General features: G+C 40.5%; 1 protein-coding gene across 1 annotated transcript; it reads left to right on the forward strand.

The window, feature by feature from the left end:
- The first annotated feature begins 631 nt into the window (after positions 1–631).
- On the forward strand, positions 632–15,376 carry narf (nuclear prelamin A recognition factor). Its single transcript, XM_034708337.1, has 12 exons — positions 632–950; positions 1,542–1,613; positions 1,729–1,794; positions 5,006–5,134; positions 5,228–5,360; positions 5,701–5,835; positions 8,485–8,603; positions 11,512–11,641; positions 11,907–11,979; positions 12,186–12,323; positions 12,585–12,742; positions 14,330–15,376. Exons 2-12 carry the CDS (start codon positions 1,557–1,559, stop codon positions 14,575–14,577), a joined length of 1,386 nt encoding a protein of 461 aa, XP_034564228.1. The 5' UTR covers positions 632–950; positions 1,542–1,556; the 3' UTR covers positions 14,578–15,376.
- The last annotated feature ends 1,603 nt before the right edge of the window (positions 15,377–16,979 follow it).

The following is a 16,979-nucleotide window of genomic DNA, read 5'->3' on the forward strand; positions in this document are numbered from 1 at the left end:
TTATTTGTTGTGCACTTTTCAAAAACCGAGTTACAAAGTGCTTTACATCGGCAGCAAAATAAGACAGGCAGTTAATAAAAACACACAAGTCAAGATAAAGAAACAAGACATATTTTAAAAGACATAAAATTCTCCTAAAATAACTCTAAAGGAATACGATTATTTTAAAATATATTTCTTAAGACGGTTAAAATGAGATTAAATTAGATTAAATTCAGATCAATTCTGGGAAGGCTCTGCGATAAGGCAAATTGTTCCAGAATGTCGGACCCATAGACTGTATATACATTAATTTATATACAGTAAATATTTATATTATATTTATATATCTTTATATTTATATATTTAAATTCATTTATATACAGTACAAATATAAATCAATTTATATAATTCTTTATATACAGTCTGTGGTCGGACCCCTCACTGTGAACTCTCGAACTCCCTGTCCCCTTTTCCCCTTTCCTTTTTCATGGTAAAGTTTAAGGCATTTTTTAATTCAAATCGACTCAGATGAATCAAAAAGCTAAGATAACGTTAAAAAAAATAGAGCACGAATTCATATTAAATAATTTACATTTTTGTGTTGAATATTTCGAAAAATGTCATAACTTCCGGTGAGGTTGAGGAGTCAGCTCCTTCATTTGCGCATGCGTCAACGATTCACCGGGTACACAATGGAGTCGGACTTTCATAGAGAGGACTGACTCGTACATTAGGATCTTCGACGCACACTGAAGCAGAAGTGTAACATAATACAGTCACCTCTTTGTTTCAGAGACTCGTGGCGATGACACCACCCAAAGACGACTTCACCTGAGACCGAGAGAGTGTTGAGAGAGTGTTGACCTCACCTGCGGTGGTGCTGTGTATCAGTGCGGCTGTCTTCTTTCTGGTCCTCTGCTATATATCCATGTCTTTGTGTGTCAGGGCTGTGGAATAGAAACCGGCCGGTGAGTGTCTGGACATGTCGACCTGTGATAATGTTAAATGAACGCACAGATTCATCATATACTTCATTTCCCGTCATTTTGAATAAAGGCCTGCACTGCTGTAGCCTTGGAATCCCTCAAAGTTACTTACTGAGGTTATACAATGCGTAAAAATGATAATAAAATAATATAAAATATAAAATAATACATGTAATCTGATAACCAGCACGTGATCCACATGTTTTATTATTCAAATGACATCATTTTGGTTTTATGATAAATGTGTGGTTACGCCTCATGCCATCAAACTGTGATGTAATGGCATTAAAGGCTGTTTTTCTCTGCTCTGTGTATATAATTCACCTGAGCCCTTTAAATCCTTAATGACAGGATACCAGTTGAGTTCACTGTCAGTTTCCCTTCTGGTTTCCCATCATTATTGAGCTGTTGTGTTCATGATAAGTGAGCTGCAGGGGATTGGCCAGCCGGAGGAGGGTGGAGCTGACTAAACAACACACAGTCACAGGCTGGAGGCATGGTCAACACACGCAAGGGTTTTCAACACAGTGCCTGGGATCTAATGGTTCTGCTCATATCACCCTCTGTTTGCAGATACAGTGGAGGAAAATGTCTGAGGTTAACAAAGGAAAGCGAAAGGAGAAGTGTGAGAACTGCACCAAACAGGTACGGATCTGGATCTGTCACATGAGGTTGGATTTACTCCAACTTGCTTATTAATAACTTATTGATGATTGTCTTCACCCTGAACATGAAATACATTCTGATCTTCCTCGTCTAGTGCAACAAGAAACAGAGTGAAGATGGAGCCGACTCTCACGAGGAGGGCGACGACATCAACGGACAGGTAATGTGTTCTCATTCATGTGGCAGAGACATGTTTAATTATTTGTTCATCAAAGCTCCACTTCATGTTTATATTAAAGTCAGCTCATGTGTGTCAAACAGTATCATTCACATCTCAAACAGCTGTTTTCTTCCACTAACATTAAAGGCACTATGAGGACTTTATAAGTGATCTTGAAGTAGTCTCCCCTTTATATATGTTCCTGCTCATAATCCACCATATAAAATGTGATTATCAGCACAAAAAAGGGTCATTTCTAAATGCTACTTCTCAGTCGCCCTGTCCGACCTGACCATTCCCCGGGAAAAAGACGGAGCGGCGTACGGCGTAACCCGGATGTCCCCTTGTTTACACTACGCCGACCGGCTGAGTTTAGCAGTGAGACGTGAGCAGAGTGAGAGAGAAGCAACAAAGTGATCGGGTGGCCTTGTTCTTGAAGAAATCCATTTCTTGGAATTATTTTGAAGTTATGGCGGACACTGGAGCTGGACTAGCAAACAGAGAAAGGACAGAAGAAAGCATATTGAAGGTCTATGAAGATACTCTCACAGAAACAATGGTTATTATTTCAAACTTACTCTAGTAGTTATTTACTTTGACCCTGCTATGTAGCTATACAATCATACGAACCAAATACTCTGAATATATTACTGTGATGATAAGGTGCCACCATAGATAATAACATTAACATACAACTAAAGTATAGTAATGATATTCTAATATGCTATGAGCTAAAGCGTCTTCTGTCAAGCATCGGTATAGACAGCAGCTAAACCAGGGCTGAGCAGGGTCAGAGTAAGATGGCTGTGGACGGGATGTAATGCTTATACTGGTGTGTGAATACTTTACTGCTCTAAGAGGACTAAAGAATTAAAACTAGGGATGACCACAATTAATCGATTATCAATTAATTGATTGTTAAGAAATTACTCGAAACACACATTTTTGTTATCAATTTTCCGTCCCGTGGAACAAACATCATGTGGTCTCATATTACACTCAGCTATCAGGGAGGTGTTTTAAGTTTAAAGCATGTTTCGATGTGAATCAGCTGTTAAAGGTGTTGCGCACAGCGGAGACGCTCAGCTGGCGGCTGCGGCTGTGCGTCAGGTCTCCACGTGCGCTTTTTAAAAGAGGATCAATACAAAACTGCTGCCAACAACGACACGGACACAAAGGTTGACAGCTTTTAACAGGATATTTCCACCTTTGGATACGAAGGCAAAATACAGGTGGGAAATTCTGGCACGCTACGTTTACAGAGCAGCAACATCAGAGCCGTTGAGCTTTTCTCCAGCTGGACTGATTCTGACCCGGTTGCGCTCCTGGCTGACACCTGATTGAATACACATGTCTATTTTTCTCAATAAGAACGAGTAGACAGAAAACTGGACACTGTGAGTCTGAAGTACTTTTCTGTTAGTATTATGAGCCTTCACTTTATAAGATTATGTCCGCGGAGAATATTTTAATGACGCTGATCGTTGATATTCTGCGTGTCAAACATGTTACCCGTATTCAATCCCGTCAGTTATATGCATTTTGTTGTTGTAGAAAATATAATTTAGGGGGAAAACAACGTATTTGGCATTGTTTTTGACGTAAGAATAATAATGTTTTTCTTATCAATTAATCCATAATTGATCGTTAACATTTCCAAAATTCGACCACGGAAAATACTTAAAATGTACATCCCTAATTAAAACGTGTATATTTACATTATTCAGACTCGTCTCAGGGCACCGGGCTGTGAGGAGTAACGTTACACAGCCCGGGGCGGCTGTGGCTCAGTGGGTAGAGTCGGTCATCCATCAATCGGAAGGTTGGCGGTTCGATCCCAGCTCCGGCAGTCACATGCCGAAGTGCCCTTGAGCAAGACACTGAACCCCGAATTGCTCCCTCTGTTGTTCAGAGGGGTGTGAATGTGTGCGAATGACATTAGCTAACACTGATGGTCCCTTACTGTAGCAGCCTCTACTATCAGTGAGTGAATGGGTGAACGTGACGAGTAGTGTAAAAGCTCTTTGAGTGGTCAGAAAGACTAGAAAAGCGCTTTATAAGTACAAGTCCATTTACCATTTACACAGATAGTCTGCTCACACTTTATAAACTCAACTACAGAGTTTACAAAGTTTACTTGTTGTCACTTTAAAGACAATAACTCTGCGCAAATACAAATAAATACAATACCTCGTCGCTTTGCATCCTGCAGAAAGTTGTCTTGAATGTAGAAAAGTAGTGTTCAAAAGACGATCCGTTCTCCATCTTTTGCTCCCAAAGCAAATGCACGCCTTGGCAAGAAGGCACGTCTTTGCGACAGTTGGTGAGGGTGCTCATGGGACATGGTGTCTTTTCCGTCCAAAGGTGTCACTGTAAACAACGCCAGACGGATAGTCCTCATAGCCCCTTTAAAGAATAAACATGGGTTATCACCATAGGCTATAAACAATGGACATAGTGTCTTTGACGTCACCCATCTGTTTCTGAAGAGCTGTTTTGAGGTCAGTCGTTGGTGGCAGCCATATTGCTGCTGTCGAGTGAGTGTGATGTAAAGAGGCGGGCTTTGAGCCTTCTAGCCAACAGCTACAGTGTTCCCGCCTGTCAGTCAAGTCAGCTGTGCCTCTCATTGGAAGACTCGTAATCTAAATGAATCAATCAATCAGTCTTTATTTGTATAGCGCCAAATCACAACAAACCTCAGGACGCTTTTACAAACATAGGAGGTCTAGACCACTCTATGTCAAATTATGAACAGAGACCCAACTTCAAGACAGGATAGATATCTTCAAAAAATTGCTGCGTTAGAAAAAACTTCACCCCTGTACAGTGTGTGCTGATCTGAAAGGAGCTACCCAGACTACACTCTTCTTTTGAACCAGGCTGTAAACATGTTTATTTGCTGTAAAGATCGGCTTCTTTGAATGGGTGTGTATGTGGTTTCCGGTACTTCCGGAGCCAGCCTCAAGTGGGTCCTTTATGAACTGCAGTTTATAACACTTCAGCATTGGACTCATATTTTTAGACCGGAGGTTGCCGCTTGGTTTTCACAGTTTGTGTGTAAAGATAATACAGCGTTGTAGTTCATACATGGGCGTTGGAAGTCTTCTGACCATTTCCTTAACTTTCTCTCCATTCTGTTTCAAATCCGTCTACAACTAAATGTCTGGTGTCGTCTTTCCAAACCCAACTGAACTCACATCTTTCCTCTAAGGTGCACGAAGGACCTCAGCTCTTGCTAAGTGCGTGCCTGTCCTGTGACGGCTGTCTATCAGAGGAGGAGAGTCTGAAAATCTCTCAGCAGAGCCTGGAGGAAGTGGAGCGGGTTCTGGCACTCAATAAGGTATGCTCAGCCAGTCTGTCTCTGAAACCTCAGAGTTCTTGAAGCGTACCTGTGAGCGGTATCTGACACTGTCCCCATTGTTTCCCCTGGCAGAAGTGTGACGTGTCCAAGCACAAGGTGTTGGTAGCGTCTGTGTGCCCACAGTCTCTGCCGTTCTTCGCGGTGAAGTTCGGTCTGGACATTACAGAGGCTGCCCAGAAACTCTGTGGCTTCCTGAAGAGTTTAGGTGAGCTATCACGACACGAAGCAGCCTGGGAGAATACACACAACAATTAATGCTCCTTCATTTGGTGATTTGGGTTCTTGTTGACATTTTCCATGTGTAGTGAAAGGTTGATCCACAGGAGATCTAGGATTTGTACCTCATTATGTTATTTGCATGTATCAGTGAGGAGGAGTTTCATATTAACAGCTTTTCTTTATTTATGTCATTGATCTAAATATCATCTTTACGCTCATAAATGTAGCTTTCTGAAACCATTGGAAACAATGACAGTATCTAAACTGGATATTTAACATTTCCCTCTGTCTCTCTTTAATCCCTCTCCTCTGGGTTTCCCCTTCAGGAGTGCAGTATGTGTTCGACACCACGCTGGCGGCCGGCTTCAGCATCTTAGAGAGTCAGAAGGAGTTTATTCAGAGGTATCGCAGGAGGCACCACGACTCCAACGCTTTGCCCATGTTCACCTCTTCCTGCCCAGGTACACCTTCCTCCTCAGAGTCCAGAATATGCAACAATAATAATAATAACAATAAAATAAATGAAAAAATGAAAAAGAAGTTTCTGAACGAACTGAGGAAACACTCTCATGATATCTTAATGAGGAAACACTGAAGGAAACATAAGGAAATTAAACTCAACAAAATAAATGCATTTCTAAGATAATGAAACACAAAAATATTAAACCATTAAAAAAAAATAAGATGCTATACTGAAAATAAATAAATAAAAAGTGACTAATATTTAAATAAGTTGATGACTAAAAAATAAAATAAAAAGTGACTAAAAGTTGAACTAGATAATAAATAAAAAGAATTAAAATAAAATAAAAAGTGACTAAAATTTGAACTAGATAATAAATAAAAAGAATTAAAATAAAATAAAAAGTGACTAAAATTTGAACTAGATAATAAATAAAAATAATTAAAATAAAATAAAAAGGGACTAAAATTTGAACTAAATAATAAATAAAAAGAATTAAAATAAAATAAAAAGGGACTAAAATTTGAACTAGATAATAAATAAAAAAAAAAACAACAAATAAATAAAAAGTGACTAAAATTTGAACTAGATAATATATAAAAAGAATTAAAATAAAATAAAATGGGACTAAAATTTGAACTAGATAATAAAAAGAATTAAAATAAAATAAAAAGGGACTAAAATTTGAACTAAATAATAAATTTCTTTCAATAAAATAAAAAGTGACTAAAATTTGAACTAGATATGACTAAAAAATTTAAATAAAATAAAAAGTGACTAAAATTTAAACTAGATAATAAATTTTAAAAAATAAAATAAAATAACAGTGACTAAAATTTGAACTAGATAATAAATTAAATGAATTAAAATAAAATAAAAAGGGACTAAAATTTGAACTAGATAATAAATAGAAATAATTAAAATAAAATAAAAAGGGACTAAAATTTGAACTAGATAATACATTTTAAAAAATTAAATAAAATAAAAAGTGACTTAAACTTGAACTAGATAATACATTTTTTTAATAAAATAAAAAGTGACTAAAATTTGAACTAGATAATGACTAAAAAATTTAAATAAAATAAAAAGTGACTAAAATTTGAACTAGATAATAAATAAATATAGCAAGGTGAAATAAAACTGTTATAAGAATAAAACTCAGTTAAAAGCGAGACTAAAAAGGTCGGTCTTGAGTTTTCTTTTAGAAATGTTGATGCTCTGTGCAGCCCTCAGATCTTCAGGTAGGCTGTTCCACAGAAGTGGACCTCTGATGTGTCACAATCTTCATCTTTGTACCTCTCTGTTGTCTCTTCTGCTTCTCATGCCCCGGACCGTCCACTGTAATTTACATGTTGTGTATAAATGAATACATAGACACAGCTTGTGTTGGAAGTACAGATAGCAGAAGCGTGCTGGTGGAGAGAGATATACAGCTCTTCTGTAACCACTCCCTTCATCAGAGATAAAAAGACAGTGTTTTTCAGGAGCTCTGTGTTTTTTCTCAGGATCGCATGTTCCTCTACTAAACTTCAGACATGGACAGTGCTGAAATGTGTGATTATTTGAAATGTTTACAGATAGGTCATGTTGATGAAACTTCCTAAAATGTTACAGTAAATAAACTAGGAACATGTTTGTGTCAGTAAACAGCAGGTTTTAAGAGCCAGCGTTGGCCTCTCAGATTGATCATGACTTAAATAGAGCAGCAGTAAATCCTCATGGTTCAGACTTTTTGATAGTTTGACTTTACACGACCTCTTGTTGATTCATTAATACATTTAGCACATTCGGGTCAGGGTCAAATAATTGTCAACACTTCAGATCAGATTTTTTTCATCTCTCAACTCAACTCATTTTTATTTATATAGCACCTTTCATACATTCAAGCATGAAGCCCAAAGTGCTTCACTAAAGAACAGAGACAGAAAAAAAAGAGCAACAGATAGAATAAAAGAGATACAGGGATGTGATATGAAATACTTTGTGAATACAAATTAAATAAAATCAATTAAAATGAAGTAGATCAAATAAATAATATAAATAAAAACAAAGTCAATCAATAACATAAAATCAATGAGAATAAAGTCAATCAATTAAATACAATAAATTAAAATAAAGTCGATCAATTAAATACAATAAATTAAAATAAAGTCGATCAATTAAATACAATAAATTAAAATAAAGTGATCAATTAAATACAAGAAATTAAAATGAAGTCAATCATTTAAATTAAACCAAGTAAATACCAGAAAAATGAAACAAAATAATGAAAAAAGAAGAAGGTAGAATAAGATAGAATGAAAATAAATTAAATAAATAATTATGCTAAAGCAATGGTCATAAAAGTAATGAAGGTAAAAGAAAATGACTCCAGGTTAAAAGCCAGATTAAAAAGGTAAATCTTAAGTTTACTTTTAAAAACACTCAGAGAGTTTCATGTTTTAATGTCCAGAGGCAGAGAGTTCAGAGTTTAGGGTCATAAAAACAAGGCTCTCTGGCTGGGACACATGAGGAACATTGAAAAGGGAAGCTTTTGAAAATGAAGATGATGGACACCTCCTTCATCTCCTAATCATTGTCTATGTAAACTTTCTGACTGATGTGTTTTTGACATGCCTCCCTTCTGTGAATGAAAACATGTCTGCAGGTTGGATCCGTTATTCAGAGCGTGTCCTGGGCAGTTTGGTCACTCCTCACATCGGCACAGCCAGGTCACCTCAGCAGATCATGGGATGTCTGGTCAAGGACTACTTCTCCAAACAGCAGGTGAGCTCTTTCTGCACGTCTTTGACAGCTCGAACAGCCAGTGTAGGATGGCTATCAGCAGTTTTACAAAAGAAATCCTGAGCCATCTTCAATATTTATGGTGAAACACTGAGAACTGTCACTTAAACTGAGGACTCTTCTTTTCTTTAGCAGGGAGAAATGTTTCAAGTATTCCATGTTGTAAAGAAGCATCACGAGGCTCAGTCCAGATGTTAACCAAGTAAAGGGGACAGGATTTGTTTGCTAGTTGGATGTGTTACATTTCAATCTAAATACTTAGAGTTGAGTATTCATAACAAATGCAGCCAATGTAACGCTGTGTCTGTGTAACATTAATTATTTATTCAGTCTGGCTTTTATGCAGGGTTTAATAATATTATTACATCATTTTTTAAATCATATTGATTTTAGTCTCTATTTTATAATAGTTTTTTTATATATATATGCACTTTGAATTGCATTTTATTTGTATGAAAGGTGCTCTATAAATAAAGCTTGATTGATTAAGTTAGGGTTAATGTATGGTTCTCGTCGGGGTCTTGTCTCACCCTGTCAAGATCCTATTTTCCATAACCCCCTGCTAACCATACATTATCCCGCAGTTTCTAACTTAAGATACAAACACGTTGTTAAAAACATTGATTAAAGAAGATTTTATTGGTTTAAAGCTAGGGTTGGTAGTCTCGGAAAACTAGCATGAATTTGAATGTAGCTTTTCCTCATGACTCCGTCTAACCCCTCCCCTCCTCCCTCGGAGCTCCTCCAAACCGACGCCCCCCCCCCCCCCCCCCGCTCACATGCACGAGCGCCGCTGATTCTCGACCATATGATGGTGACTGATTCAAAACCGGTCCTCACCAAAACATTATCATAGTGAAAGTTAAAAATACAAACAAACATGGCTGCTGTTAGTACTCACAACTATCATTCTAGCATTATCCAGTTGTACTGGTGACACGATATCAGGAGAAAAGTTATAACACATATATAACACTGTAACAGCTCTACTGTTTGTTAAACGTGTTCAGTGTAGATGCTCTTAATTCCTACAGTGTTGACAGTCAGTGAAGGCATCAGGAGAGGTGTAGAGTGTGTGAGCTGGAGAGAGGAGAGACAAGAGGAGAAGTTCTTCATTCATTCAAACATTGATTGTTGTTTTGTTGGTTGATGTGATCACGGCCGACAGTGACCGGTTATTAAAACTCAACGTGTTCACAAATTGGCTCGTCATCCCTACAGCGTCAAGACTGACGCTACAATAAATATATATTTTCTGTAGGACTTACTGAACGTCATTAATTATTCTGCCTGTTGGTGAGAGCTTTTTAGACTCTGATCCGGACTACAGTCCTGAGCAAAGCACCTCATCAGGTCAGAGGGGACAGGCCCGAGGACGAGCGAGAGGGGCAGTAAATAGAGTCAGGGGAAGTAGAGGCAGGAGACGGGGACTCGGAGGAGAGCACGCCGGGGAAAAGTACGCGCAGGAGGAGGGCAGAACGGCAGGACGGGATTTGATTGGTTTAAAATTTGGGGAGCCAAAAAACGGTGATTGGTTGGTGTTTTCCCAGGTTTACTCCGGCTGTAGATAGCAGCTTTTCTTCACTCTTTTTTAAGAACACATCATGTAATGATTACCATCAGGACATAAAGATCATTTTAACCAGTATGACAAAAAGTGGATCTAAATCTGATTAACAACCCCAGCTTTAAATGATTTATGTTTACAGTTTTTAAAAATAGTCCAGTGATTCCTCGTCAGTGATCGTTCCATGGTGATGGATTCTTCTCTGCCTGTTGCGGTGGATTGAACATGAAACTGTCCTCATTCAGCTCTCCTTCTTCTCTGAGCTCTGTGGTTCACACACCTTTAAAAAGAAACTAATGTCACAACTTTGAACCCTGCTGCTATCATCACCACCGCTCATGGTTTAAGTGGTTTCCTCCACATTGTCACTCCCTCTCGTCTTCCTCCTCCCTCCACCTCTCTGTGCCCTCTGCCCGTCTCAGCACAATGGGGAGCAGAGCTTTCAGTCGCTCTGCTCCCCAACTCTGGAACTCACTCCCCCCAGACATTCGTAACACTGATTCACTTCCCTTATTCAAATCAAAACTCAAAACACATCTGTTCAAATCCGCATTCTCTGTTTAACTTCACTGCCTCATTTTTAACTTGGTGTTACTCTGCTTGTTGTTTTTATTTATTTTATGGTGTTGTTTTTAGTGTGTTTTATCATCTCTGTAAAGTGTCCTTGAGCGTTTGGAAAGGCGCTTTAAAAAATAAATAAATAAATGTATTAAGTTTCTTTGTAGAGATCACTAACCTAAAGTTTCTCTCACCTGCTCCGCTCTTTCATCATATTGATGGACAGGATCCAACATGAAAATGTCTGTAGCCTGCTGATTTAGCATGCTAACGGTTTAGCCAAATTTTTTTGATGCTAACGGTTTTACCTCACCTTACGGTCTATGGTGTCAACAAGCAGAAGCTAAATGTGTCTGAACTCTTTTCTGTGGATTGATTTGACATGACGTGTAATCAGTTTGCCTCTGGTGTTGATCATGTTAGTGAAAGGTAATAACCGCTGTCAAGGGGTTTCAACCAATTAGAATTAAGCATCTTACACAGCCAGAAGATTAGTGAGAAAGCTGGGTAATGAGTGATAATAGCATTTAACACAAGGGCAGCACTGTGCTGTTTCTTTAAGATGCAGCAGGAAGGATATCTCTGTTCTCATGCTCATTATCGATACTACCTGCTCACCGTACATTATCCCTTACTTGGTGGGATACCATATTACAACAGATCATCTGTTATTCAGATCTGAAGTGAAAAAGACACTTGATCCAAGTTATACACTGAGTTTTGTTTTGAAGGAATCTACCTTATCATGTGTTTGTGTCCCAGCAGAAGCTGAGTCCAGAGAAAGTCTACCATGTGCTGGTGGCCCCCTGCTTTGATAAGAAGTTTGAGGCTGTTAGGGACGAGTTCTATAACAGCCTGCTGGAGACCAGAGATGTGGACTGTGTGCTCACATCAGGTACAGTCCTCTTAATCTCACACACTTCAGAGAAGACCTTCAAATGTCTAGGAGTTTCTGGGTTATGTTGAGTGTGGCATGTATTCAGTGCAGGTCTGGTCTCAGTGTGAGCCCGGTAGTGAATGTTTAATCAGGAAGATTTAAATGTGTAACAGTTTATCAGGTTAAAGTGAGCGTATACTTAAACAATGTTCACCTGTATAACACATAGTTGGTAGTTGATGGTGATAATGATGTGTTAAATAAAAGGTTTGTTGTGTTTCAGGGGAGATCTATTACCTCATGGAGCAGAGGAAGGTTTCAGTGGAAGAGCTGGACTCAGTTCCTCTGGACCACGTGTGAGTAGAAGAACTAGTTCCATCAGTTATCTCTGGTGAGAAATAAATGATCAAACTCCCGCTAACATGTGACAGCAATCTGTCCATCCTCCCTGATGAGTTTTTTGTACCACATTAACATTAACAAGCATCAAGCTTTTCCATGTATGTCTTAACTGAGCGGTTTTCGAGTACCCCCCATCATGCAGTATTTGTTATTACTGCAGGCTGGGTGAGGTTGGGGACCTGGCACCAGTGAGACACGAGGGCCGAGGATCTGAGGGCTTCCTGGAGCACATCTTCAAACATGCTGCCAAAGAGCTCTTTGGCCTGGAGGTTCAAGAGATCACATACAAAACCCTCAGGTGAGACGCAAACTGACTGACACACTGGTGACACACACTCAAGCTTCCACAGGGGAAGACACGCTTTTATTCTTCACTTCTATTTATCCGGGTGTACAACACACCTCTATCTTTCTGCTGATCTATCTTAAGTGTAATTACTCAGAGCAGGATTGATGGCGTCTTATTGAGATATCTTTAAATCATGACTTCCTAATACTGCTTATTTTTTTGTTTGTGTGTGAGATCACAGTCCTGATGTTTTCTGTGTTGGCTGTATAGGAACAGGGACTTCCAGGAGGTGACTCTGGAGCGGGACGGGGAAACTCTGCTGCAGTTTGCGGCGGTCTATGGTTTTAGAAACATCCAGACTCTGGTTCACCGGATGAGAAAAGGACGGGTGCCTTATCAGCTGGTGGAGGTGCTTTCCTGCCCAGGAGGTAACACGTCAACTACTAACATGATTTTGGAAATGTTTAAAATGTATACTAGTCCTGCTTTCAAGTGTATAAACAGAACACAACATACATACGTAAGGTGCTTTTTAGGTGCATTTCGACCAAGTGTTCCGGGGTCTTTTAGCCCCCAGAACTACTTTCCCCTGAACTGTGCCCCCATTGTTGTCTGACCATGGGCTGAAGTCCCGGGTAGATTGTGCAAATCATGCCAGTGACATATGGAGAAAAAAAAAGTAAATGCACTACACCACCAGACCAGTAGAGGGCAGTGGTGGGTGGAATACAACCACGGCGATTAATCTACCAATCAGACACATTCAGTATTGCAGGCCCTGCCCCCCGAAAGTCCCGGGACCTTTGAAAAGTACTACCCCCGTAGCAGGGGCTTTTTAGAGGGCAGATTATCTACCCCTGAACTAAATGTAGACCCTGGGTCCACTGGTCGAAACGCACGTAGTTCTGGTGTAAAGTTTGTCCGGTCGAAAAACGCCCTTTGAGCAGAAGTTCCAGGAACTAAATGGTTCCTGTGGCCTGTTGTTGTCTGCGTTTCCATTGAGACTTGAAGTCCTGTGAATATTATACAAATCAAGCCAGTGATAAAGTGAATTAAAGTATTTACACTACACCACCAGTAGAGGGCAGTAAGACAAAGACGAAGTTCGTACAACAAAGATGACGTCACAGAAGGAGACAGACTGGCCGGCATCGTCGTGAGCGACTCTACAGTTAGCCTGTTAGCATGAAGGATATTCCTCTTGTGCTGTTTTTGATCGTGCTTTACTGCATTGAAAAATTATTTGTTGAATAGACACTTGGAGGGAGACGAGCACTAGTAGCAAAGTGGATTCAAAACACCCGACATGTTCGACTTAAAGAAGACAGATTTTAAAAGCCATGTTAGAGATTGACAGGTGTTTCGGTTTAAAGAGCGACCCTGTTAACTGCCGACTTTCAGCTGGATGGATGCATCCCTCATAAACGTCTTTAGACGATCATTAAATATCTGATGAGGATATTTGGACACTTTAATAAAAACTAAACTAGTTTGCATTCCCAGGAACTCCCTCTGTGTTTCAACAGCTGTGTAAACTCCACAAACACTGACACGTTCAGCTGAAGGTCTCCAGTTTACAGGGTCACTTTTAAAACCGTAACACCGGGAGAGACGCATTCACACTGTCAGGCTCAGAGAAGAAGTCTGTTACAAAGTTATTAAATCAAGTGAATCATAGGTGTGTGTGATGTTAGGACGACAGGTGAAATAATAACACTGCTGGTACTCTGCCAATCAGAGACGTTCAGCATTGCAGGCCCCACTGCCTAAGTTCCTGGACCTTTAGAAAGAACTTTCCCCCAAGCAGGGGCTTCTAAAGGGGTACAACTATCCAAAGGGGTCGATCAGCTACCCCAGAACTAAATTTAGACCCTGGTTCCTGCTTTCGAAATGCACAAGTTCCTCAAAAGGTTCCTAGGGAAAGTTCCTGCTGTGGAAAAGCACCTTTAGGAGACCACATTCAAGTCCCACCTGCTAATAGAACTCATTCTCGTCTCTTTCATATCTCCACTCAGGGTGTCTGAGCGGCCGTGGTCAGGCAGAGAGCGACGTCGTTGGTCGGGTGGATAAAAATCTGGTGCAGCAGATGGAAGAGGCCTACAGCAGCCTCCCAGTCTGTCTCCCGGAGGTCAACCCTGCTCTGCACACCCTCTATCAAGACTGGCTGCAGGGCCAGGACTCCCCGCAGGCCAGCGCCCTCCTGCACACCCAGTACAGAAATGAGAGTCAGGTCCACACACAGCCTCCCCACATGCAGTGGTGAGGAGGAAGTGTGTGTTTCACTTTCCAGACAGAGAGGAGGCTGAATGAAGGCTGCCTCTGGTGGGTTGGACCATCACATCCGTCATGCTGGGACCACATAGACGAGCCGAGGACCAGTGGAGTCTCGACAAGTGCAGTTTTTCTGTTCAGCCACAGGAGGGAGATGTGTACCCTGTTCTACCTGAGACTGAGAGGCTGAAGAGTCCGGAAGAACAAGCACTTCCTGGATGATGTAGTGATGTCAGAAAGCTGCTGTCAGACTTTAGTTTCAACATCCCAAATCCACCAGCTTCTCTGAGGAGATCTGAGGGGAGAGAGTCTGTTGCAGGTCTTCACTTTAATGTCAGTCCTTGGACAAAGCAATAAGAAAACAACTACAATGCTTTTAGCACAACTAGAGCTCGTGTGCTGCACGTCAGAATGCAGAATTTACATTTCAGGATTTTAATTTATTCCAAATGTTGTCTTACTTTGAGTTTTTCTCCACTGTTCCAATGTCGTCAAGCACATTGATCACTATGCAACAGTGTGATGGTCTTATCTCATCAGGCGGATTCAGAAGAGAGAACATGCTGCTCTGCGAGTCAGGAGGAGAGATGCCTTTTAACAGCACTTCATAACTGGGCAGGTCTCTGCTCAGCGTTTGGTTTATCCATCCTAATAAAGAAGAATCATAGCCTCTATTTTTTTAATGGTACGAGATCATTTCACTTTCTTTTCATTCCACAGATCAGTGATTTTAAGTTGGATGTTGTTCTTGTTTGTTTAAAGAAATCAAACATAAATGTTAAGCAGCAAAATGTTCCAGTGTGTTTATTTCAATGTGATAGAGACTCTGAACAATAATGTGTTAATATTGTTAAACCAGACAGCGGGGCACCGGTGGCCTAGTGCCAGCGTTCCCAAAGTGTGGGTCGGGACCCCATGGTGGGTCGTGAGATGTCTTCCATCATTTTTTATTAAGTTATCTACAAATAGTACATTTTACCCATTTATAGTAAAAAAATATCCACAAAAATAGTAACTAAATTTGAAATAAAACCTTGAGAATAGAGTTTTCTGCCTTTCTTTGTTGTCAGATGACTCCTAAGTTTAGGGTTAGTGAACAGTTAATTATCAAAAGCATCAGTAGCAGCAGGTTCATTCATAAAGGAGCTGGAAACACAGACACATGCTCAGATAGGTAGGGTCACTTTCTGCAGACCAGCTAAATGAAGCCAGTTTGGGAAGCCCTGGCCTAGTGGTCCACGCGTGCGGTGTGCCCAAGGGAGAGGCTCTGGTGGCCGGTGATGAGGCTTTCAGCAGTGTGACTGCCCCCTAGTGGCTGGCTGCAGTATAGGTCAAAAAATCTGTCTCCCCATTCATTTGAATGGGGGAGCAGTCAAACTTTAAAAAATAAATACACGTGGTACGAATGTTTCTCACATCCGTACTCTGTGGTTATATGTAGTTAGTATTTGACTGTTTTGTGTTCAAGGCCTCTTTTTTCTGAAAAGTTTCTTTTTCGTTAGTTATTAGAGGTTAAAAAACGGGGTTTTACTTCCTGTTTCCTTTGATTCACAGCCGCTGTAGAGGGAAACTTCAAAGGACACACAGCATCTTGTGACGTCACGCTGTAGGGCGGAGCTTATTACAGTGGCTTCACCAAGCGGCAACCTCCGGTCTAAAAATATGAGTCCAATGTGGAAGTGTTAAAAGCTGCAGTTCATCGAGGATCCGCTTGAGGCTGGCTCCGGAAGTACCGGAAGTCACATACACATGAATGGGGAAAAGACGATCTTTACAGCATTAATAAACATGTTTACAGCCTGGTACAAAAGATGAGTGTAGTCTGAATAGCTAATTTCTCGATGTCCTCTCACTGTGAGGGGGGTGAATTTTTTTCTAATTCGGTAATTTCAAAGATATTGAGATTACTAGTCTTCCAATGAGAGGCACAGCTGCCTGCAGGAACACTGCAGCTGTTGGCTAGGAGGCTCAAAGCCCGCCTCTTTACGTCACACTGGCTCGACAGAAGCAATATGGCTGCCGCAGCCGATTGGTCTCAAAACAGCGCTTCAGAAACAGATGGGTGACGTCACGGATCCTACGTCCATATTTTATATTTCTATGGGCTTCACAGGCTCTGGCTGCACAATGGCGGCGCCCAGGAGCGGGATTTTTGGCTTCAGAACAGTACAACGGGAAGAGGCGGAGCAACGCTGTCCATTTTTATTTACAGTCTATGGGTGTGCCCCATACACAGAGGCTATGGCGCTCATCGCAGAGGTTGTGGGTTCGATTCCAGCATTGCCTATTTGCTGCATGCCCCACCCCCCAACCTCCCCACACACACACTCTCTCTCATCTCCCCACATTTCCTGTCTCTCTTTAGCTGTCCTATCCATTAAAGGCCAAAATGCC

Source organism: Notolabrus celidotus, chromosome 18 (genome assembly GCF_009762535.1).
Source record: "Notolabrus celidotus isolate fNotCel1 chromosome 18, fNotCel1.pri, whole genome shotgun sequence".
Taxonomy (NCBI): Eukaryota; Metazoa; Chordata; class Actinopteri; order Labriformes; family Labridae; genus Notolabrus; species Notolabrus celidotus.